This window comes from Pomacea canaliculata, linkage group LG9 (assembly GCF_003073045.1).
Source record: "Pomacea canaliculata isolate SZHN2017 linkage group LG9, ASM307304v1, whole genome shotgun sequence".
Taxonomy (NCBI): Eukaryota; Metazoa; Mollusca; class Gastropoda; order Architaenioglossa; family Ampullariidae; genus Pomacea; species Pomacea canaliculata.
Genome location: NC_037598.1, coordinates 11,596,264 through 11,621,667, shown reverse-complemented (window position 1 = coordinate 11,621,667; position 25,404 = coordinate 11,596,264). Strand labels below are relative to the sequence as shown.

Sequence of the window (25,404 nt, the reverse complement as noted above, 5' to 3'; positions counted from 1 at the left end):
AGTGGAGGGACTGGTTTGAGTCGAGATAAAGATCTCCGACAACATTACAGAATTTTTTACTGTTAAGGATTTGACTATCTGGAGATCGTCTTCGTTTGTTCATTTTCCAAGAACTTGCTTAAAACCACAAATGTGACACAGCGCTTGCATTAGACACAGGCTTCCATTGTGTGAGCTGGTTATCAGCATGTGAATTAACATCCTAATGGAAATTTATATACTCTCGCAATTGCAACTTTACATAAGGCTCACTGCGCTTAATCGAAAGAAGGCTGATCCCAAAAGGATCAGCCATACCATTCATACAAAATAATGAACAAACTCAAAACATATCACAACTAACGGTTTATGACAAACAAGACAGTGCAGAGATCTAAATAATCTGCAGATGAAACATGCGCGGCAGATCGCAGAAAAAGGAAGGTGATAGGGAAGAGAGAAACGTGAGTTTGAGATGCGAGAGGAACCCGCAGAAACATGGGATGTCAGTCAGAGTGTCGGACGAATCAATGATCAGTGGTGTATGTCATCAATTATCATACACTCATTGATTCGATCATCGTTTGCTGGTCTATATATGGTCTCACGAGGGAGTAAGGGATGGGGTTATAAGTGAAGGTGAGGGGAATGTGGGATAGAAGCAGTGCAGAGGATAGTCATCACGACTGTCTTGACCGGCGTGAGCAAGTTGCATGGTAAATCCAGTGCGCTGAAGTTCGTCCAATCAGTTATGCATCGATCATTCTCCAAAGTGCCCAAAACTGGCTTTACAGATCGTGGTGGTCAGGCAGACAGTATTAATGTGCCAGAAGTAGTTTATGGTCCCTCTGACGTGCATGTAAGATAAGTGATTCTCAAAAAGAGAGAAAATATTTTCTCTGTGTTTATCCCTGCCTCTCTGAGTTTTGATATCCGGACGTGAGCAAAGATTTATCCCATACAAAATTTTTCATATACTTGGTAGTCCTATAAGACACATAACCTAAATACTTGATAGTAAACAATACACAATCAAAACAGGTAGAAGCATACACAATAGACTAATACTTATGGTAATTCCAGTTGTGACACATTATGTGGAATTTAATTTCTTACAAGAATGATGTTTGGAGTCACAAGGATTACGTTAGCAGCCTTTTGTGTTGAGTTCCGAATATTTTTTGTTCATATTTTAAGCGTTCGGTGGGGAATATTAACGCCTTTTGTCTATAGAGTTTTGATATCTGGGAGCTTTTGGGCGCGGAGCGCAGAGGGACACCTCTGTCTCCCAAAGAGGAACTCGAAATTAGCTGCATTATTGCGTGTATGAGATGTCTGCAAAGCGAAATAATAACAAATACCTAGGAAGCTTGTCAACACCTGGTATATTTTGCGGTGGGTCTCATGCCTGCAGACAACTTAGCAGCAGTCCTAAGACATGCAGGGAGTAACTGGGATTCTCAAAGTGAATACCTTCTTCGCAAACTCCAGAATGTAATAAAACTCTGCTGGATTCGTCTGGTGTTTTAGAGCTAGGAAACGGACCATGTCACTCCTCTCCTTCATTGTTGTACTGACTACCCATCGGTTCTCGCATCCAGTACAAACTGTCGTGCTGTGTTTTTAATTTCTTTGCTGGCCCATGCCCTGATTCTCTGAACTTTTCGTCCCTACATCCCAGCCAGACAACTACATCGTCGTCTGGTGACCGTATCCTAATATTTCCTGTCACTAGAACAACAACATACAGTCACAGAATTTTTAGCTACTGTGCAGCAAAAAGTGGAGCTCTCTTCCCTTCCATAATCCGCCATTGAATCATTAATGTACACTGAAGACACACCTCTACGCTTTTGTTTATTGCTACTTCCTGCTGTGCTGGAATGACAGCACTCTTATAGGTCCTTGTTCCTCATTCCTCTTTGCGTTTCCTTTTATTGGTCCATTAGTAGTTTTCATCCTTCCCTTCCTTCGTATATTGCTCATGTCTCGTTCTTGTCTCAAGCGTGCTCCTTACAAGTGTAAGTATGGTTATACAATTATTTTATTATTTTGGCTCTGACCTATGGAAATAGATAAATTGTCGTTGTCATCTTCTCCCTCTCAATCCCTCTATATCTTTTTTTATACCTCTCAAGGGAGACAAACACGAGGTGGGGAGTGAACTCGACAGTTCAACAGAAGGTGTCACATGTCTGTTGGCAGACACTTGTGAGTTTATTATATGGGGTCATGGTTTTTCGAGCTGACACCGCTTTTTACATAAGATACATTCACATTCCCCGTGTAATTTGTAGCACATCGGAGAATAAACTGGGTCAGCAACGTTTATGAAACATCATCCAGTCTCCTTATTTTCCCTGAGCAGCCTGTACTCTCTTGTCCCTTATCGTCAGAGAAGGAAAGAGGGACGCTTGCGTTTAAAACGAAATTGAACGTTGAAACGACGGAAGCCTTTAGGAGGAGGGAGCGATCCCATCATGCCCCACGGTTCAGCGGCTAAGGAGTCGGGTCAAGAGAAGGGGGCGGGAGAACGGGGTAGGCTGATAAATTTAAAATGTCGAAGGGATTTACTCTTTCATCCTGCGCCGGTGGACTGACGGTGCTGTTTACTGTTTCGGCTACCAGACTTTTAGGACTTTTGTGTGTATTACAGGTGTGTGAATGTGTGGCTGACATTAAGGCTCGGGGGAGACTTTACCTGCAGCCTTCTCCCCATTCCCACCCCACCAACTGGTCCCAACTACATAATGCGTACCCGACACATACCTGCTACACTCTTGAAGGTGGGTGGGGATTAGGTATTAGGGAAAACAAGTTGCAGAGAGGGTAGGTGAAACTGATTGTGGGTGAATGTGGGTGTGTGTTACCTCAGATAAAGTGCAGAATCACACTTTGACAGACCCACTTAGTCGCAGCAGGAATCAAGGTTTGGAACAGCACGTGTGAGATGGCAATGTTATGTCACGTAGTGCATATATCCGTCACACACGTCACAATCAGATGTAAGTTATTACTGGCAGCCTGGTGTCCTTACCACAACAGAGTTTAATCATAACTGCATTGCAGATTGTTTTTTGGTCTCTCTGTCCTCTTAAAAGAAAGGAAGAAAGAGACAGATGCAAGATTTATGAATACTTCTGAAGGACGAATTTAACATACTTAACACTCTAGGAAACAAGACCACGAAAATAAAGAAGAAAATAATAAATCTTTTCGCCCAAGGAATTCGTCACTCTAAGAAACATGTGTTATCTACATTCACGAAGACCTGAGCAGTTTCCTTGACTCCGTCTGGGGCGTAGAAGTGCCCTGGTCTACCGCTCAGTGTGCACAAAACACTAGAATGAAGCAGTTGGCATCGCGGGTATAGGCGGGTCTGCCGCGCAGCATGCGTGAAGCACGAAAATGAAACGGGTGGCCTGACAGATATAGGCGGGTGGCCTACTGCTGAGACAGGAAAGAGGCAGCGACGACCCATGAAACCAACAGCCGAGGACGAAGACAAGTGTAATGAAACCGAGTCGGGGTAGAACATAAATCACAGGCTTTACGGAAACACATGGCGGTGTCACGTGACTGCAACATTCAGAAAAACACTTCAAAAGGCCTTTTCTTCTCGGAAGCCAAATGAAGACCCACGCTGTGTCACTCGCTTTATCTTGCGTGAAAGGGACGCTGTTAGCAATCATTGCTGCGAGGTAAGGGGAGCGTGCTTCAGTACAGTTTTCCTCCCACAGTTTTGTAAGACGAATGAATGTTACAGGCCGTTCTTAACCAGGCAAAGAAGCATCGAAGCTCCGAAGTGTCCTGAAGTCAAACTCTACTGGTAAATTACTGGAAATGTTTGGCAAACAAGTTTGGACTTAGCATATTGACCAAAGCTTCAATATCCTGGGTACTTGTTCCAAATCCATTTGTTTCCCATGGCCTTCTCATAACACTTTGTCAAACTTGGTCAAACGTACGACATTTGCCCTGTGAAGACAGGTTTTATGCGTTCTTTTTCTGTTTGCAGTTCATTTCTTTATTTCTTCTTCGTTTCTGTATTTTTTCTTTTTCATTTCTTTCTTTTTTCTTTCTCTGTCCTTTTGTGTCGTGTGTGCGGTGTGGTATGATTAGTGGTGTTAATATGTGTACGCGTGTTTTGCGTTTGTATTGTGTGTGTGTGCGCGCGCGTGCGCGTCTAATGCTGACAGACGAAGTCCTTCTCGAAGTATCTGCAACACGGTGTTTTGTCCTCTCCTCCAGCTAGAAATCTGGTAGGAGGATGTTCGATTCACTCAGGGGGCAATTCCCTGTCCTCCCTCACCTGATTTCTTACCCGGCAGTAAGCTACAAAGGTTGGTCGAGTTCCGTGAGTTTAACCTCGCCCTCCCCCAAATCTTAAAAGAAAAAAAAAATCCACGGACGAAGGGCAGAAAATGAACGCAGCAGGGGAGGAATTGGTGGGGAACCCATCTCCGAATGAACTGCTCTTGCTCAATCAACAGACAACTGTGCGGGAGGCGTACAGGGTTAGTTTGAATGTCGGGTGTCTACGTGAGATAGAAGGACCTTATTTAATAAGCGCAGTGATGTGCAGTGCAATGCTGTGGTAGTTGCTCATAGCCCTGTAATAATACGCATTTATCATCTAACTTTTCTGGACGATCAGATGCCACTTCCGGAAAAATGGCTGCTGCCTTCTACTCCACGAATCGAAGCCATCAGCTAAAAATCCATTCGCGCAGACTCACTCTTCTAGCACGATATCGTCGTTTTTAGCCCGCACACAAACTCATCTCTCTTACGGTCCAGTTCTATGACTTATCATGTTCCCGACTTTTATAGTGCTGAATAGTGATAAAACTTAAAGGCCTGCTATGGAGAACATTTTTGTATCGATCAACCAGGAGCTACAGGGTGGACCAAAAGTTTCGCAAACATTTCAGAATGCAATAAATGTTTTTATTTATTTTTTTATTTGGAAAGAGAGTTTCTGTAAATAACAATATTGATTTTTGTTTAGTTTTATTAGGAAAGATAGTCACGATAAATTAGACACATAATTGCCGATTCCTTACTCGATAATGGCGCATATATGCTCTTTATGTGCACACAATAGACCGTCCATTTTAAAATAAAGTTCTTCAATATTTGTTCGCTAGACCGTGCTATTTTTCTCCAAAAATAAATATCAAAGGGTTGCAGTGTTAATGTCTGGTGGGGAGGGTGTAAGAGGAGGGGATTTGATTAGCGGTTTATGAAACAATATGGTCCTTTTTTAACCACTGTATATCATAAAAATTATTGAGATAAAGATATAGAAAAATTCTGCATAATTGCCATCCGGGCTATCTATTTCTGACTCAACAGTCAACAAGAAATGCATGTCAAAGCATCTTTATCATAACTGTCTTTTTTAGAATTTGCTTGCGTTCCTAACTCAAGTACGGATAATGAACAAGAAACCTTAAATTGTTAAACTGTGGTCTGTGTTGTAATGGGAATTGAAAAAACAAAAAAGAAAAGAGGGATATTGCTGTTTTACTCCTATCCAGCAACTATTGCTAGCAGTCGGACTTGTAAACAAATGCTAAGCGAAAAGAAAAAAAAAGCGTAGTAGGGAATCTGAACCAAGAGCAGAACATCACTTTAGGGGTGACAAGCACGTCCTTGTATAGCTATCAGACCGTGCAAAACAGGACTTGAAAATGTGAATGAATAAATAAAACAGGCAACTGAGGACATAACCTGTGACCTAACGACCTGACAACCCCAGAGAAACGTTAGTGTTTTCAGGTTCGACAATTGAAGAAGAGTTTTAGCAGTTCGCGACTTCACCAAGTTGACGGTTACAGTGGCAAGTTTGAAAGGCAACCTTCTGGCGGCTACTACACCGAGAAGTAGTTTATATGCCACGCAAGGCAAACATGGCGAACCAGGAGACGCGGCACGCTGCGTTGTGCAGGTGGCAGGCCGCACGACAACGGTGACTGCCGGTGATAAATTGATCCCCTTCCCCCCCTGTAGGTCGATGTTTGATCAACCCTGTTTGATTCCTATCCCGGCAGGATCAGAAGTCTCATAAAGAAAGTTTAGTCAGCCTTTGCTGAAGGACGAAGCACCGTCAGCATAAACAGACGAAACGATGACTTTAAAATCTTTGTGTTGGACCATAAGTTGTTTTTTATTTTTTTTTTTTACAATGTAGACCACGACCAGTAGGAACAAAAAGTTCAAAGGAAAGAAGGACAAAAACCGCCTTTTTAAGGCTGAGCCAAACATTGCGCTTTAATTTGTTTGAGGAGTGGACCAAGAGATGATAAAAAACTAGAGAGAGTGATAGAAAGTAAAACGTTGTGATTAATTATTTTTTTTTATCGAAAACTCAAGAGGCGAAGAACAGCATTCTGTCATTTGCACAGATGTGTTGTTCCCATCGTCTTGGGTAGAAGAACAATTTATTCACCCAGAAACAAAGAAATAACAGAGAAAAAAATGAATTAAACATATCCAGAGAACAAAAGAACTGAAGTCATTGAATAGGTGGAAGGAATAATGAAGGGAGGGTAGGGAGGCAAAGAAAACAGCGGACAATATTATGGGTATTGCTTATAGCATAGACAGTGTAACACTAGTGGACACTAACATAGTCTCAAGATTTTAGCCATTGCAGGTGTGCATCAACACACACACTCCGTGTGTCTCACCTTTTCCTAACCTCTGCGTCACCGAGGCTGAGGAAAGTCGTTCAGAAAGAATCAAGTCAACGATCTTTTACTTAGGAGCTTGTAGCTGTGCCTCACCACTTTATTCTTCCCCCCTTCTCTACACCCGTTACCTGCCCCATCCCCCATCCCGCCTTCCCTATCAAGTGCCCACCCTGAACTCGCAAACAGCTCGCATGGTAGCACAGCAGAGTGAGGTATTACACCAATCTGGTAAATGATAAAACTATTCGGCCGCACAGCTTGCAGTAACACGATGTAGGAAGAAAGGGAAAGAGGGATTTCAATGTTATTTGGATGGGTATACGATAGCTTAATGCGAGACATCACGGAAATCGACCACAGGCTCTTTCCCCTAGCTTCCTTGCTAGAGAGATTTGTTGTTGTGAGCAAAGCAAGCTACCAATCCTGTGGTCACCATCCGTTAAGAGATTTCTTGATTTAGTACAAGACAAATTAAAGAAAAATTTAAAGTACAACAACTATAATTGCTGTTTGTTGTTTTGAAAACTTTAAGTTACAAAATACTCACATGTCAAAGAAAACAAATGTTTTAGTTAACATCTTATTAATACTAATAAATTCCTTACAAAATATGAGGCGCCATTCCCATGCGACTTCTGCAGTATTCGCTCACCCGTGCCCGCCCTCCACCCATTAGTATGCCAGCGTTGGTGTACGGGTATCAAACAAGTCGTGTGAAGATGTTGATTTAATGATCACCAACATTATAAGGGGCTCCTCAAGAGGTCAGGCGACCTCACTTACAGGAGAAATAAAGTAGTGAATGACTGACTATAGGACAGACAGCAAGACTTCCCCATGCAGGCAGGTGAGCTAGGTTCACTTGGGTTTTCGTGAGAAACGAGATTGGTTTCAACATGCAGACAGGAAAGCTAGTTCTACTTCAGCAATGGGACTAACAAACTATAAATCCTGTTCAGTTGGTATAACAGCAAAGCTCAGTCTACTTCAGACTGTAGACTAACAAGTTAATATACTTCAGTAGGCAGAAAGGCAAGGTCTGTATACTTCAGCTTGGGGGTTCACAAGATACACAGAAATAAAACTTTTACACGCAAGCAGATCTATAGCTCATTAGGGCAGGTGGGAAAGGTATACTGTACCTCAGCATGCAAGGTTGGGATGGGTGGGAGTGGAGAGAAGGAAACTGTATTGTCATCAGTGTGCAAGCTTCACAGCTGCGCAGTAATTCCTTCTGTCGATAGTCAATACTGCGTCTTCCATCAAGGTATGCAGTTGAGAAACAATCTCTGATCCGCGGAAAGGCTGGCGATTTCAAGGATCAGAGGAGTAGGGAGATGAAAAATACGCAGCAATAATGATGATGATGAAGACGACGACGACGACGACGACGATGATGTGTCTGGTTAATGGAGACCTTAAAACCAAGCTTTTAACGTTGTTAAACACAATTCAAGACAACAAACTTGTCTAAGCAGTGAACGATGACATCATCATCACCATTATTGTCGCGCACCACCACCACCACTACCAGCACCAACACCAGCAGCAACAGCAGCGGTAAACATGGGTACACAACAGTTGGAGCCAAATGTCTTTTGTTGATTTTTGAGGAGGGAGGCGGGATGAAAGAGGAGAAAAAAACCCTTGAGTGATTCCGCATTTGATGGAAAGAAATCGAGCAGCTAAATCATTATTCTGCCATCATTACTGCAGAGACTAGGTCAAAGATCAAAGCAGTTGCTTGCTGATTGCTCCAGGGTTTGAGCGTTGTTGTTTTTTTTTATTTAATACGAAAAAAAATTCATTACGCATGTGTGTGTGAGACAGAGAGAGATAAGAATCAGTTGTTACGGTAGAAATGTGCGTATTGGCATTGGCAGATATATGTGTGTACATTACACAACAAATAATTTACAACGTTTCCTTCTTGAACCACCCATCCTCCGAGTCCTCCCTCATGTTTGTTGGTTCTGGGGGTCTGTGAACACACTCTCCGCCACTGAAATGAATAATAGATGAGCAAGCTCTGTTGACACAAGCACCATAAAACACGTCCTCGACACCATTAAAACCCCATCAACCGACGGAGGACACGAGTCTCAAGCGCCTGCACCTCCACGATAAGGAAGGAACCAGCGCCGAGCTGTGCTTCGATCACACGACAAAAGATCCCGAAGTTCAAACCCTAAGCTACCCGTGATTTCTTTTCGTTAGCTCTCCTTGGTCCCTCGCACTTTCCTTTCCACGATAATCTTCTACTGCTTTGGGGAAGGTTTGCGTTGGCTTGTGAACACCGACGGACCACGGACGTGTATAGGAGTTGGTGGACGGACGCATGGCTAGTCAACGGGCTTCGTCAAATATGTGGCTATATAGAAAGTCTATTTATATTTTCCTGATGTAAAATTTCTCCACAGTTACATTGAATATGTGCCTTCGGGTCAGGCTAAGTTACTTTTTGTTTTGTCCTCATGCTTTGTCAAATCCAGAATGTTTTTGCGCGTACTTTGGTACAGGACTGATGACTGGTTACTAAATCGAGCAACTTACAGTGTTACAGGTGTAGCAGTATAGTAGGTTATGAGGAGAGTTCACTATTCTGAGTTTATCACAAAAGAATAAGGTCATCTTGCATTGTCGTTACAAAAAAGAAAAAAAAAATACCCATGGAGCTTTATAACGAGCAGCAGACGATATGCCGGTAGTATATATGTATATCCAAACTGAATCAAAGGATAGCTTACATAGGGAAGTCCGTCTTCATTTGAGCAACCGTTATGGCTAAGCTACAGAGCATTGATCTAGATGTAAAAATACACAATATTTTTCAAGATAAATGATTTTCTCTGAAATACGTGTTGCAAACAAAACTATAGAATTTGGTTTGTACTAGTAATTAACATTCGCTATATTTCACAAACGGATGTACCTCTGGCCTCGCATCAAGCACTTGACCTGCTTGAGACTGCTGAACAAAGAACGAGGGGAGGAACAGCTATTCACCTATATAATCCAAATTTCTCCGTCAGCTATACATAAACATCTGCTAGCTGCTTCCAGCACTGATCCGAAACTAACGGATAGACCCTGGCTGGCTCTGCTTGACGCCGACTGGGCGCCATATTGATACTCAGAAAGCGATACTAAGCCACGCCATTGAATATTTGTATTTTTTTATACACTGATAACCTTGCAGTTCTTTTATTATCTTGTTTGGTAGTTTATATGAATTTGCGAGTAGTAATCATTTGGCTGCGTGTGGTGGCTTCAGCCAGTTTTTTTTTTTTAACAGCGAGCTGGCAGTAGTTTGAAGTGAGTTACGGTCATGGCAGGTCGATGCACGACGACTTTCATTTCAGGTTGTGATTAACACGCGTTTTGTGTTACGACTATTTCGGCCCTCGGTAGTGTTATAGTCGTGATGGTCGCACAAGGGTTTGTGTCTCCGAAGTGTCTTTGTTTACGCTGGCTGACAAGAACATTCGTTTCACATCAGTGCAATTCGCTGACGCAAACTCTTGGCAGTGTCGTGGCACACGGCTTCCTTGTCATGTCAGTGCACTTGACACGGCATGTTGAAGGAGGGAGTGTGTGTGTGTGTGGGGGGGGGGGAAGGGAAGGCACTAGGGAGTATTGTACCAGACTTGATTTTAATTTTCATACACGTTCGCCATTCATTCCTTTTCTCTTTCGTCTGAATCTCAGCTTTCGGTACTACCTTCTTTCCTCTCTTCGATCTTCCTTTCATTCTTTCGTTCGTCTCGCAATGCTAATCTCCCGTTATTTCGCCCATAAGGACTTCAAAGACTTGCCCAACCCCATTCCGTTCCTAATAAACGAGCTACTTTTTGTTGTCCACAGCTCATGCGCTAAAAAGCTATCTCCGTTTAGTCAGCAGACGCGCGGTCGTTAAGTGCGTTTAACCAGTCTGTTTCGACCCTCGCCAGGAGCGCGGACACGCAGTGCACGGACCATAATGAGACCCGTCACGCTTTGATGCGCAGCCGGCCTTTCACTGTGAGAGGCAGCTGTGAGCCTCTGAAAGGGTTAACGGTGGTATTTTTTTTTTTCTCTCTGTGTAAGCTGTTAAGGCTGGGTCAGCATGACAACAAAAACTACTTCTGTAAATAAATGACGAGTGCTTTAGTGAAAAGTAAATTTTCTTTGTCAAAGTTTTACTGGAGAAAATTGACAGCAGTACATTAAAAAGCATTTTCCTCATTCAGGGCAGACAATCCCATACCGGACCTGAATGCCGCTCTACAACAAAGACCACATTAAAGATCTTTATCAGATGTGTGCGTCCAGTTCCCTCTTCTTCGAACAGGACAAGCAACTGTAAAAAACAAGAAATAATTCTGCTCCAGGACAGGAAACAGCAACACAACAAATCATTCCGCAAACGTCAACGTGTCAGTAATAACATGTAAACTATCTTCATGAATATTTACATGTAAGTGTGTAAATGTATGTATTTATGTATGTTTATCAAGTTCTCTCTCACAAACACACCCACCAATGTCATAGTGGAGGCGATTATTTGTCTTACTTCACCGCTGGAGTCAACAGGTTTCTATCGGTCCAAGTCATCTTATAAATGTTGCCCGCGTGTGTTCATGTATGTCGGTGTAGCTCGTTCGTGTTTTGTTTGTTTATTTGTTTGTTTGTTTGTTTGTATTTCTTTTTAGAAATTGACCAAGAAGCTTCGCTTGCACACCCCTGCTTTGGCAACGAAGACAATACGTATAGCTATCACTATTTCCAAACAGAGATGTATAGCGAAATCTCTAGACAAACTGAAATCTTTGCTCCTAGTCAGTGCAGACTACAAATGTCTTGTCTTCGATTCATTTTTTTAAAATATAAAAATGATGTAAATTTGTAGTCAGTTAAAACCATGACTTTGATTTTAACCTGTTATCAGTCATGTACGTACACTGATACTGATCCAATATGTCTTTAGTGTCGTGTTAAACAAACACATTATCTCAACAAGTTCAGCGCCAGACAGGTCAATGACCCTGACATATGGGGCAGGAAGCTATTTTCTGCAAGCTATAAAGTTCACCACAAAAGGCCACTGTTCAATGTGATCACGAAGCAGATGGTTGTAACCAAGAGTTCCGTATCGACCTTCTGTCACAATTTAGTCTTGATGTGTATTTGGGCAATTCAGCTGATATACTACTGTTTGTGCCGCTAATGACCGACCACTCTTGTTTCAGGAACGGGTTGTCTTCGCTTACTTTTAGTCGCCAAGGAGACGAAATGGCCACCCTTTCGACGGTTGCAAAAACCTCGCCAGAAAAATCAATAACAATACTTCATATTTTCCCTCCACCTGGGGATTAGTTTTTCTTCTTTGACAAGAACTGCAAGATGATTATATTTTCACAGGCCTCTCGAGCACAAAATCTGATTTCTGCTTGTGGCTGGGCTGTCATCGAGGTTTCATCTTTTGGTGATGAATATTGAAACGCGGCCTTACATGATAGTATTAAGGTGACGGATTGCGATTTTTTTTTTTTTTTTTTTTGAACCATCACACGTTTTGTTTATGCGTTGAGCTGACAGTAACTTATTCTAATTTTAAGTACAGTGGATATTCACCAGCAACAAGTGACAGCACTTGGTATTGAACCTATGTCATAGAGAAGTCTCTAGAAGTATTTAGGCTGGATTGATTGATTGATTCTGTCGGGAGACACAATATCAAAGTGAGTGAGTACCGTTTGCCGATGCTTGTGCTTTTGACGACATCTCCAGCACAGAGCTATTAAAAAAAAAAAATACTTAGCTGAGAGATAATTACTGTTTAGCATGGTGGCTCGTCTATGTCCTTTGAGTGGACGTGATGAGATGAGTCAGCAATACCAACCAATGGCATAACAATAAATCAGGAATGTGTGGATGATTTGTTGAGGTCTGGTGCACGTAGTTAGTATAAAATGCCAGACAAACAAAACGAGACTCCATGATTTATCCTAGGCAAAGACATATAGAAATTATTCCATTTTAGCTTCTCATACTCGCGAACATTCGGTCCGCTGTGTTGACCTCGCCCAAAAGAGATCCTCTATCATGAAAGATTCCGATCGCTGACTCCAGCTTCAGGGCCTGTGTGCACAGAGCTAGCTGGATATGCTAACTGCCGACAAGCGATACATCCAACCGACCGAGTTTGTACCCGACCCCATCACGTATTTATGACGCTTGATTGTTGCAGCAGGTCAATTATGTTTCATGCATACCTCCATACTTGTCAATTTTTTATGAGCTTCAGAGGTGTTACTTTATTTTGCATGAGGTTATTACAATCAATAACAAACCCAGTGGTTGGCGTGGTATTGTGTGTGCATTGTTGTTGCAGAAGTAGTGAAGGTCAGGTATGGGCGTGGTCATTGTTGTGATGGTTTGTAATGGTGTGGTAGTGTATAGTTGTAGCACGGACTTGTATTTATACACGTTTTTGGTTGTAGTATTCACTTTTGTCGCCTCTTTTGTTTGTTTTGAATCGTCGTTGCGATCGTTGTTGCTCTTATATAAAGCGTTGTTGTCTTTATAAATCTTTCTGTTACTATCGCTCGCTGTTGCATCAGTCGTTGGCGCAGTGACCTCACTGTAAATATAGGTCACATCGGCGGTGCGGACGCGGCCCTATGCTCCTCGAGGAGTAACAAGGACTCAACTAACGGCGCTGGGAACATTTACTTTTCCTTTGCCGACTTTCTCGCCTCCTGCGCCTGCTCACAACCTTTACCTACCGAGCGTTGAGCGAGCGTATCTCTTGTTTGCGGAGAGAGCAAACGCCTGTATTTGTCATGACCAGTTGCTTAGGCTTCCGGTGCAGCAGACAGTAAGTCAAGGTCTGTGCACCCCTGTCAATTTTTCTGAGTTCAGAAAGCACCCACCAAAAAAACCCACGAGGATGTTGGACACACGAAATACACAAAGAACCCTTTTCTCTTTATGCCAAGGGGCAAGGACGGCGTCGGTGTGAGGTACCTGGAACTGAGCTCGGGTATAAAATGAGCACCTGCAGCGGGTGTTAAACTGTCAACTAACACGAGATCTTCCGGTTGCTTTCAGTTTGAGGGTAGCAGTTGCAGTAACAGTTACCGCGATAGACGCCAGAGCGTGCTGTTTGATAAACAGATGTAACTTAATACGTGACGAAGACGACCACCATGTTGAGTTTTTAGAGAGCTCCGATCGATCCTCCCTTCACTAGAGAAAATAAAGAGATGCCGATAAAGGCCTATGTTTGGTTTGTTTTTAAACCCTTTGTCAAATCTTTGTCTTAAGGTTTTTCGCTTTTTTTTTCTAGCAAACTCAATGATCCACTCTGTTAAATAACAAACTTTTTCAAATTCTTCCTAATCTTTCTCTTCTTTTACGGAAGACTCTCTCCTGTAATAAGGAAACAAAATCTTGCCTCGACTACATTGAACGTACTTAGCTTTGTCATGCAGAAAAATATCATCACGGTGTATTCCATGCAACAGTACTGTTTAACTGTCCAGTACGACGTGCTGCAGACCTGTCGAATTTGAAATAATTTATACTAAACTACTTAATTACTACCTCATTACACAACATATCTCTAAATGATCTGCAATATGCCATTCTAAGATTTTTTTAAAATAAGATAAATTTTTTGAAAAAACATCTTCGCGATCCAGTCCAAGCGTCTTATGACCCATCGCGGTCGACTTGACCCTCAGTTATCCACCATTATGACATCGAAAACAAAGAGGGTGGGGATTGGTGTTTTACGCCGTGCAAGCAACTAATGCTATATTACGGCAAGGCAGCCAGCCCTGTAAACAGAGGCCACGTGCAGAGAAAGAGCAGCGTGCCCGAGACGAGAAATGAACTCTGGGCAGCCAGCCTTCACTGTATTGGTGAGAGGCGCTAACCGTTGCGCCACCGGACCGCTCAAAAACAAAGACATACACGAACTTTACTCACATTTTTTATAGAAAATAAAACAATAACTCTAATAAATAATTAATGAGTGACACATCCTCTTTTCCACAGGCATCACTAACAATCTTTCCTATCTTTTCCAAGGAAGAGAGCTTACAACATATATATATATAAATATTCTTACTATTCACAGAACTTCTAGAAAGAAAATATTCTAGAAAATATGAGGAAGGGCTGTAACTGTCTCTCTAGCTGCATAAAAGAAAACTGAGAAAAAATTAGACGACAGGCATATTCTCTCTCTGATCTCTCTCTCTCACACATACACATTCGCCGCACGCGTGCACTCGAGCATAATCAAAGCGCCTTTAATTATTTGGATATCTATTCACATTAGTGTACGATGAAAAAGAAGCCTTATCCTGTCATTGGTATGCAGAGACTCATAGCTGTATAAAGAAACAGGTTCATGCTGGAAGGCCTTTCTAATTGGCTCGTGCAAGAAAAAGCCTTAGCACAGTTAAAAATGTTACGCCGGCCTCTTTTTGTAATAGCGTTTCCTTGCACGAGCGGATTAACGAGGTCTTAGATCTTTCATGCAGAAATCTGTTTTTTAAATGAAAAGATGGCGACAAACCATCTAAATTTTAGATTTTTATAAACAATATTGAATACAGAAGTGAACAAAAATAAACTTATACCCCTCCCCAAGAAAAATCTAAATCATAACGCATCAAAGAAAACAAAATGGCAAGGTCTCAAAGACAACTAGTAAACTTTAAAAATAAAAAAAGTATAGTATCAACATCTAAATGACAGTCTATTAAACAGGAACAGACAAACAGTGCAACAACAGACGTGTAAAATACCATTCCGTGGTGTAACATTTAAGGATCTGACAAATCAGTACAGCGCGCCACCACTGCAAACTTGACTAAGAGCAAGAAATAACTTTGGTAGGCACTGGTATCACACAAGCGGTATACCGATGTCTCCACATCCTACACTTACTCTAACCCCTTCTTGCCCCTTTCTGGCCTCTGGCCTCACATTATATCCCAGGTTCCCATCCATCCACATTTCGAATTCGTATAGTTTGGTGGGAACACTTCTTCCTCTCAAACTCGACCACAGGGAAAGTAATTCAGGGGAGGTAATCAACGCAAATGATTTCTTGGTCAATTCCTTCGAGTAGCGTCCCATTACCGGAAATTCTTGACACCGGAAGAGGAACCTGCCACGTTAGCTTTTGCTGCTGTAGCGGAGCAGACGTCACCTTTCATTACACTCCGCTAACTGGAACCAATAAATTGATCATTGTTTACATCTTTAGTCGTCAGCTACTTTTGTTCTGCACAGGGAATCACAATGGTATTATATAAATAACTATTATGTTTGTTATTTTGTTGCTGTCCACTATTTGTCAAGCTTTTATCATTGGTATACTACTCGCGTGGAAGTACTAGAACTGCTGTTGACAGTTTGATGTTGGCAAATACAAATTTTTTAAAAATTGTTTTACTCTATACTTTTTTTTAGGTGTCTCTCGCCAACTCTGTAGACACAGGACACGAGGATATGATTGTGAGTAAAAGTTTTAATTGACCACTAATGACTATTGTATTAACTCTAGGATAGGGGCTGTTTTGGTATCATTCGAAGTATACCTTTGAGTTAAAGTTAAACGGCGGGGCGCGTCTGCTGATGCTTTGCGACTGGGACGCTGTAGCCTTCTTGTTGTATCAAAGTTATATCGGTTACAATTTTACAGTTTTTCTTTGCTTGCATAACAGTATTCGCAGTCAAAATGCCACTATCAAACTATGGACCCTCAGTCGCAGTGCTGACACAACGCCAATCACGCTCAACCTTCTGCTGTTTTACAGTTGCACAAAGAAACAAATATTTTACATAAGGACTGCCATAATGTGAAGCCATGAGGAGCAAAGAGTTAGCTACGAATTCACACAGCAATGAAGTTTAAGAGCCATAATGTGATGTGATAATTGATGACATATATTGCTGAAGACCTCACTATGAAACTCTTGAAGAAAGGAACTTCAGCCAATAGAAGCTTATGGTAAAACAGGAAAAAAATATCCAAGTCCCCAGTTATGTCAGCATAATCATTATTTTACACTAGTGGCTATCTGAAATTTGTAAAATATCAAGCCAAGTAATATAAATCTGCAGCACTGTTGTCAACTCTGTGTAAAGGTGCTGTTTGCCAAATGGTAAGCAAGAAGAAACATAACATGTCCTTAGTATATGGCTGTATTTTGCACCATTATTTATTTGCTGTGTTGACACTTCCCACCATTCTAGGTATATGATTTGCATCTTACAGACACCAAATCTCAATCTAGTTTTGCTTGTATTTTTTAACTTTGCAGGTGAAATAAGTAATAGGCTTTTTCCGGATTTTTTTCTCTAAATTCTTAATAAGTTAGCAGGCTTTAAATACTCATTCAGTACAGGTGTATTGACACACTTAAGCTATAGAGCTATAAAGACATTCATGTTCATTGGTGGGAACTATAAGGGAAGAGTTAACATTGTCATTTGTATGAGTTAATGCACATCACTATTCTAGTGTTAATCTAGTATTAATGCTAATAGTAAATTTGGTATCTCTTAGAAGACTTATTAGACTGTTACTATTGATTTTTATTGAATAAGTACCTAATCAATAAAGGGGTGACATCAGGCATAGCTATAACATTGGGAGTATAAAGTGGGTGAGCATTTTTTTTTTCTAGTGTCATCATTCACTTGTTGCCTTTTCTTTTTTGTTTTCAATCTGCAGCACGATGCACAGCTTGATTACTATGGTACCAAACTAGCAACCTGCTCATCTGATCGTTCTATTAAGCTCTTTGACGTTAGCAATGGCCAGCAAGTGCCCATTGCAGATCTTAGAGGGTATGTGTAAATTTTATTTTTTTATGTTCTGCTCAGAATGTGTATACCTCTTGTAAAAGCTTAATGGGAGAAGCATGTCAAATGGTAAGTTGAGCTTAAATTAAATTTTGGGTAGCAAAATGATTGCTTGCTTACAATCACATCTGAAACACAGATCTGAGGCAGTTCAAGTAGGCTGTCATGTTATGTTGCTTAACTCATTCAGTACAGACAAAAAGCGATGCAGATGAACATTTAGAACAGTAATGGTCGCATGAAGTACAATATGTTTCAATATCTACACCTATTAACCTACAAGCAGAAATTTATTTCACATTGTTGGGAAATGTCATGTAAACCTTTCACATTCATCATTGCAGCTTAAAGAATTACTTTGTAAACCAACTGTAATCAGTGATTCTAGAGCTGACGTTAAAAGTAGTCAATTTATGAAGTCAGTGAACAGTGCAGAGTTAAGGATTAATTAGATGGAAGCTCTTTGTCAGGCAAAGGGTAGACATGACAATGTCTGCCTCCTTTTTCACATAGAGCTATAGCATCATGGCATCCCTACTTCCGACTCCAGTGCGCTTCCTTTTCTGGACGTGCAATTTATCGGAATAGGGTACATTGGCAGCAGACCCACATTGTGTCATCAACATTTTTTTATGTTGAACGAAAATTAAGATGGGTAATTTGCATGTTTCTCTCAGCTGCTAATGTGGAAAGTGACATTTTTTCCCTTTCTTCAGTCACGAGGGACCTGTCTGGCAGATTGCATGGGCACACCCCATGTACGGCAGCATCTTGGCATCCTGTGGTTATGATCGTAAAGTCATCATTTGGAAAGAAAACGGTGGATCGTGGGAAAAACTGCATGAATATGCAAACCATGATTCTTCAGGTATTGTTACTTCTCCTACATGCCATTAGCTTGATAAACTTCACTTTCAAACATTGTTGCTTCGTGGGAAAAACTGCATGAATATGCAAACCATGATTCTTCAGGTATTGTTACTTCTCCTACATGCCATTAGCTTGATAAACTTCACTTTCAAACATTGTTGCTTATGGTGGTAAAGAATAGTCTGACCTGAAAGAGGGAGATAAAGAGCTTGGGCAGGGCTGACAACCCTAGTAATCATACTTTGTTAATTGCTTTCATGTGGCCTGACTAGTACCCTCAACACCCTCCACCAGATTGAATCCATTCTTGTTGGACAGTGAAATTTCAGCCTTAAATCTCTTTCCAAACTCTGAGAGCTGCAATTCATAAAGGCTTTTAGCTCACAGTTTATTGTGTAGAGTTTTCAAGAAAATTTAAACATTTGAAAATAATTTTAAATTGGTGTTTATTTAAACTTAAAGCTAGGAAGTTTGGTTTATGTTTATGTTCTATTTCCTTATTCTTTTTCGGTCTTGAAATAACTTTCAGTCATTAGTGTATGTACATTATGAGGATAATGTTTTTTTTATATCACACCTTCCACTGTAATTTAAAATAAATCTGAACAAGGAGGTTGTCCCTTTTTGTGTGACAGTAAACTCCGTCTGCTTTGCACCATATCAGCTGGGACTTATTCTGGCTTGTGGTAGTTCTGATGGTGCTATCTCCATTCTCTCCACAACAGGTTAGTGAGGAACTTTATTTCTTTTGACGTATTGTCAACTGTTTTAGTATTAGCACATCCATAAGAGATTGGTGTCTATAGGCTGTGACAGCTTGGTCAAAATTTTTTTATGTGATTATTTTAGTTGGTCTTTTCTACATAAGTAATCTTTCTTTAAGTAACAATTCCTGTGAAGCTGTCAGTCCTGGTCTCCTATCTATTCTTGTGATTTTCAAATTGTGTGGAGGAAAAAAACTGATATTTATGACTTGACAAGGAAAGGCAAAGTATCACTTTCTAATCAGATTTTCATTAAACAAATTTTGTTTTAAATTTCAGGCGATGGTACTTGGGATGCCAAAAAAATCAATAATGCACATACTGTAAGTAATCATTATGCAAAAAGTTTATAAAGCTTGTATAATTCATTTTATGGTCAGCATTATTGCCAGTGATGTGGTATGGTTGCATGAGGATGGTGGTACTTTCTATTGTGTACCTAATAGTTAAATTCTTCCTTTTATTCACCTGCTTCCTGACATGGGCTTCTGTCCATCTACACTCGTTACTCTTACTGCTCTTCATCTGATATGAAGCATCTGTTTATGGACATCATCTTTAGAATTCTCTTCCTTTTGCAGCAGGTGTTCTCCATCAATATTTTCAACTCATTGCTTAAAACACTCTTCTTTCTTATTTCATTCACTCAGAAAATCAGGTGTCTTGAGAGCTAGTGATGTAGGGGATACAAAACAACAAAGCAGCTTGTTGTTCAGTCAGATCTGTTTACCTTTAGGATGACAAACTTGTAATACTTACAGAAAAAACATACCATGGTAAAGCCCTCAGGAAGAGAAAATTTTAAGATGTTTTTCTTTTTGTCAGATGCCTATAATTTTGTTATTGTTGGCTAGATTGGTTGTAATGCTGTCAGTTGGGCCCCTGCCACAGCTCCTAATGCCCTCTTTGACCAGACAAGTAGGCAGCAGACTGTGAAAAGATTTGTGTCTGGTGGTTGTGACAACTTGGTCAAAATATGGAGGTAAGAGAAAACATCTTACAGAATGTCTTTGCAAAATTAATGTTTGAGTGTTTCACATTTTCATTATTACTAATTTTTTGTTTTATTGTGAATTGGACTTTTGTGCACAAGTGAAAAGAGCCTGAGCATGGTTAGTCTTTGAAAGTAGAGCCTAGATGGTGATGATGATGATGCTAATATGATGCTGAGCAGGGAGGAAGAAGGACAGTGGGTGGAGGATCAGAAGTTGGAAGGTCATAGTGACTGGGTTCGAGATGTAGCATGGGCTCCATCCATTGGCCTGCCCCGCAACATCATAGCTTCTTGCTCACAGGTACTAAATGGTCTTTCAGTATTCTGCTTTAAGATGAAAAGTTGTTAAGAGCAGTTTATTTTGCACGGTTCGTAGGGACCTTGCACGTTCTTACATGTTCTTAACGTTAATTTTTGTCCAGGCCTTACAAGTCGTAAATTTGTCCTGTGCTTCTTACATGTCATTATATGTCATACACTTTATACAGAATTTAGAGAGATTGAAGATTCGCTAGGACTGCCCTCCATGGATCTTTTCAGTTGCATTGCTAGTTCACAATTTCTTACTATTATACAGGCTGTGGGTTTTGGAGGCTGAAATTTACAGCTTAGTTTTATATCGCCTATATCTACTGATATCTGAAAAAAATGCAAACTATTTAGGTTGGTCTTTAAGCAGCAACAACCTAGCAATCAACCAACCCCTTAGAGACTGTTAATTTGAAACATCGAGGCATTATTACTGTCATTCATGCTCTTACGATTGTGTAAAATGTGCCTGCAAGGTTCTTATTTGGCATCAGCTCTAGTCCCTGAGACCCATGAAATGCGATCAAAAACATTTTTGGGGATTTTCTATTTTTGAGGAGGAATGAGACTACCAAAATGCAGATAATATGTAGAGACCTTTTAAAAACAAGAAGCAAAGAATGATAAAATGTGCTGCCTAATTTAACAGACATGTAAAGAGGTTTCCTGCTAAAAACAGGAAGCAAAGAATGATAAAATGTGCTGCCTAATTTAACAGACATGTAAAGAGGTTTCCTGCTAAAAACAGGAAGCAAAGAATGATAAAATGTGCTGCCTAATTTAACAGACATATAAAGAGGTTTTGCTTGTGTTCCAACAGGACTGTCGTGTCATCATATGGACAAATGATGGGACAAGTAATCAATGGGTGTCGCATGTCCTGAACAAATTCAATGATGTGGTTTGGCATGTCTCCTGGTCTATCACAGGGAACATCTTAGCAGTCTCTGGTGGAGATAACAAGGTGCACAATACTGGAAGAAAATCAATTATAGATTGCTTGTATCTCTTGGAACAATGAGCAATGACATCTTGAAGAAATCTGTTATTTGCAGTAAATTGCAGTTTGGGATTTATGCTTTTTATTTTGTGATGGATTTATGCAAGGATGAGTCAGTAATTGTCTGCAGTACAGCTATAAACATTTTAATGTAGTCCCCTTGCTTTTCATCAATGCACTTCTTCGATTGATGCACAAGCTTCTTTATGCTCTCAGAAAAAGTTTTTCTGGCTGAGCATTGAACTAAATATACACCACTTCCTTTAGCTCTTGGTCCAAGGTGAATTGAATGCTATGAGAGTTAGCTGTTCTGGGTTCAGATCTCATCTCAGGTGTGCAGTTCTTATTCTGCTTGTGGCACTTGTGTAGTGGCCCAACTACTTTGCTGTGATATAGCCTTAGCTGCAGGTTTGATGTAAAGCACCAGTTTCCATATATTCTCCTTCCCAAGGTGAATCGATGACCCATTATTGTCTTCTTGAGTGGACCAAACAGTTGATAGTCTGAATGGGTAAAGTTGGGAATATACAGAGGGTAAGATACAAATTTCTGGAAGGTTTCAACAATACAGCAGCAACATGCTGTATGATGGATCTATGTCATGTCACTAGTGATGATAATGTCCAAGGTGTCGCCTTCATTATAATATAGTGATTAGACTGTTACTAGGTTGTGGCCAAACATTGTTCCTGTATTGTGCTGAAAGTCTTCAGTGATACACATTCAGACCACAAAAAAGAAAAAAAAATCAGTGATTACTGCTATTCTTTGGTGCTGATGGAAACCATTTCTAACAATGCATATGAAAACGACAGTAATGTCAACAAAAACACAAATGCAGCTGCATTGTGGATAATTATTGACTCATTTCTTTCTCTAATTTTTATTTTTTGCATGTTTGTAAGATAGATGGTTCATGCTTCACTAATTCTTACCTGCTTCTTTCAGGTCACGTTATGGAAGGAATCAGTTGAGGGACAATGGACATGCATTAGTGATGTAAACAAAGGTCAAGGCCAAGTTCAAATCATGGAAGGCCAACGATCTTCCTCTGGTTAGATATGCTGTTCTGTGTGAAACATTATGGTATAATAGTCATTCAGCAGGGTAGGCTTTTTTAGGGGGGTGTGTGTAATCACGAGTCATATTTGGCTGTGAAAAGGTATGCTTTGTTTTTCTTCCCCTCTAAATCCTGCTGCAAGGAACGATTTGGAGCTATTGTTTTTATAAAGAAATTAGAAATTATTGTCAATATTTTGGTCATCACTAACAGTATTTTTTTCTGTTTTAGTTTGGTGAATCTTAATGGGTATTGTCTTATGCTTTTTTGATAGCTTTTTTTTTAATTTTCAAAAGTTGAGTGTGAGAGGCTGATTGCATGCAACAATATATAATTCTGAGCTCTGACCATGTTCTTCTACTTGAGCTATGACCTGATAAAGAAATACTAGATTTGGAAATATGCAAAAGTTGTGATCTGTACATTGTAATGTACATTTGCATAATCCACTTAGATGATGTCTTCAGCATGGCTGCTTAATCACCCCTTAAAGCAGTCATTGCTGGCATTTGTATTAAACTGTCTTTATTTCCTTTTGTTCTGTTCTTGGTTGCATTTAACAGTTCTTTAAAATTTCATTAACGCATCTTGGGAGCATAAAGAAACATTTAACATGGATTTTCTTAAAAATCTCAGAATATCCAAGTTAATGTAGAGGACAATTTAAATTTTGCAGTACACAAGTGAGCTGTTCAATATTTTTTGGGGAAAAATGGCATTTTTAAAAAATTGGAGCAGTATGATTCTCTGGACATCAGCAAGTAACTGTCGTATGTAATCATTTATGTTTACAGCAGAAGGATCCTTTGCAAGTCGAAGAAGACTAGATCTTTAGCCACATGTTGCAAGATGAAAGGTGAATTTTTTTTAAAAGATGAACATTGCTTGACCTATCCAGGTGGGGCCATGTTAAGATGTGAAACTGCAGTGCAGGGTGTTAAAGGGCCTTGTAACAAACGGTAACCTAAGTGCTTTGGTTCTCGTTTTGAAGTTGGCCTAAATCTTGGCACAGTGCTGTATAGCAGTTACGGGGAATAAAGGATACTTCGTATTAAAAATCACCCAGATTTCTTTATTCTTCTGCTAGGTACTGTGTGCATAAGTGCATTCATGCATGATACTTTTGGGTGCATCAGAAGTTTGTTGGTTCACTTCTGTTTTCTTTCAGTTATAGGAAGTGTTCATGTTATTGCTTTAATGTTAATAAAATTTTGATTTTCCTGATCTCAGCAAGTATTGCAGATGAGAAAAACAAGGTGTTTAAAATTACAGAATTTTTTTTTTTAAAGAAACATCTGTGTAAGAGCAACCTGATGACTGCCCATGACCGTATTGTCTAATGCTGAGATTAATTGAAAGCATTTTTTAACATTTAAGGAGACAGTTTCAGAAAAATGGAATTATGTGTACATCTTCTATTGAAGTTGTGAGCATGAATTGGTATTGTTACGTCTGTATCATAGTGTCATATTTAGCTATATGTTTTGTAGTTAATATGAAATTAGACTTTTGTTCATGTCAAAATCAAAGCTTAAGGAAAATGACCAATGATTAAATACTTGTTGAAATCTCATATTTGTGCATAATGTTTTCCAGATGTATGGTTAACACATCGTTAAAATAAATCACGCACACCTGTGTGGTTGTTTAAAATCTGCAGCTTAGTGAAAATGCTTTTGCGATGTTTGTTGGTTTCCTTGTTCTGACTGGCCTTGTTGCTGGATACTTTTTAGAATTTTACCATATACTGATGTTTGTGCAGCATGCTGATTTCTTAAAAGTTCAAGGACGAGTTGCTAAAAAATACATCTTCTGCATTTAAATTTAAGCTGCTTCTTGCATCTATCGAAAGAAACAGCCGGGTGGATGGGCGAGGGGAAAATATCCTAAGCTCTGGACCAATGTAGGTGAAGCTTTGCTGGCTAGCAGAGTTTGGTGCAGGGAATTAGGGAAGCCAAAGGGTATAAGATGCTGAACAAAGTATGCAGGATGAAGTCCGGATGGTGAAGCAGGAAGAAAGTTAATCGGGGCATTTAACCAATATTCAATTTAGGGATGCTCACGGTGATAGAGTCTGTCTCGGTTATCAACGAAACGTGACCACGAAGACGTTTTGGAAATCATGTTAGAGGCTGTAACATGTCTTCTGGCCGGTCAAGATGATAAATTGTATACTGCAGTTTCCCAGCCAAGAGGCAAGCTCACCGTGCCATAAACACAACAGTATTTACAGTCAATAATGTGAATAATAACTCAGAACCGTTAGTAAACCACCATAGGTCAATAACTGGTAGTCGAGGGTCACATTCTGTGAACCACTTGCATATCTTTGCCACTCGATTAAAGAACCTTTCATCTGAGAAGTCGATTGTAGGCTAGTCATGTGTTTCATTCTTCTGTGCACAGGGTACATTTCCGGCATGCAGCTGTCACATTCTTCAACTTTCATTAATTTTGCTTTCGTTGTTCTCTTTTTGACGACCCACTATTATCGTGCCTCTAACGGGAGAAAAGAGTTATCTCGCAGAATTGGCGGCCTTCGTAAGTAAAGTCCGTAACCAGTAATGCCACGTGTGGTGTGATGACACAAGATTTGTTAGTTCATTTTCCCTCGGCTGTATTGCGACTGACTGATCGACCGTGACGACCAGGCTTGTGAGCAGGGTCTGAAACCGGGATGATGTACTGAGACGGCCTTTCCGCTCGAACGGAATTCTTATTAACGGGGCTGGACATAAATATCTTGTGTTTCATCATGGACCAACGATGGTGACACGCACTCGATCACAATCAGTCGCCAGTCTAGAGGTGGTTCAAAGACAAACGATTGTGGTGTCTTGCAAGTTCAATTTGTTCGCCGA

At 40.4% G+C, this 25,404-nt stretch overlaps 1 protein-coding gene and 1 long non-coding RNA gene across 2 annotated transcripts; both read left to right on the top strand.

Annotated features, from left to right (window-relative positions):
* The first annotated feature begins 9,596 nt into the window (after window positions 1–9,596).
* Window positions 9,597–12,470, top strand: LOC112572333. The gene is made up of 3 exons (XR_003100973.1): window positions 9,597–10,039; window positions 10,542–11,133; window positions 11,906–12,470. It is a non-coding gene; the product is annotated as an uncharacterized LOC112572333 (long non-coding RNA).
* A 3,349-nt stretch (window positions 12,471–15,819) lies between these two features.
* Window positions 15,820–24,198, top strand: LOC112572336 (protein SEC13 homolog). The gene is made up of 11 exons (XM_025251962.1): window positions 15,820–15,980; window positions 16,149–16,193; window positions 17,416–17,531; window positions 18,263–18,414; window positions 19,052–19,141; window positions 19,460–19,503; window positions 20,035–20,162; window positions 20,355–20,475; window positions 21,304–21,447; window positions 22,432–22,537; window positions 23,338–24,198. The coding sequence occupies exons 1-11, from the start codon at window positions 15,978–15,980 to the stop codon at window positions 23,376–23,378; spliced, it is 990 nt and encodes a 329-aa protein (XP_025107747.1). The 5' UTR covers window positions 15,820–15,977; the 3' UTR covers window positions 23,379–24,198.
* The last annotated feature ends 1,206 nt before the right edge of the window (window positions 24,199–25,404 follow it).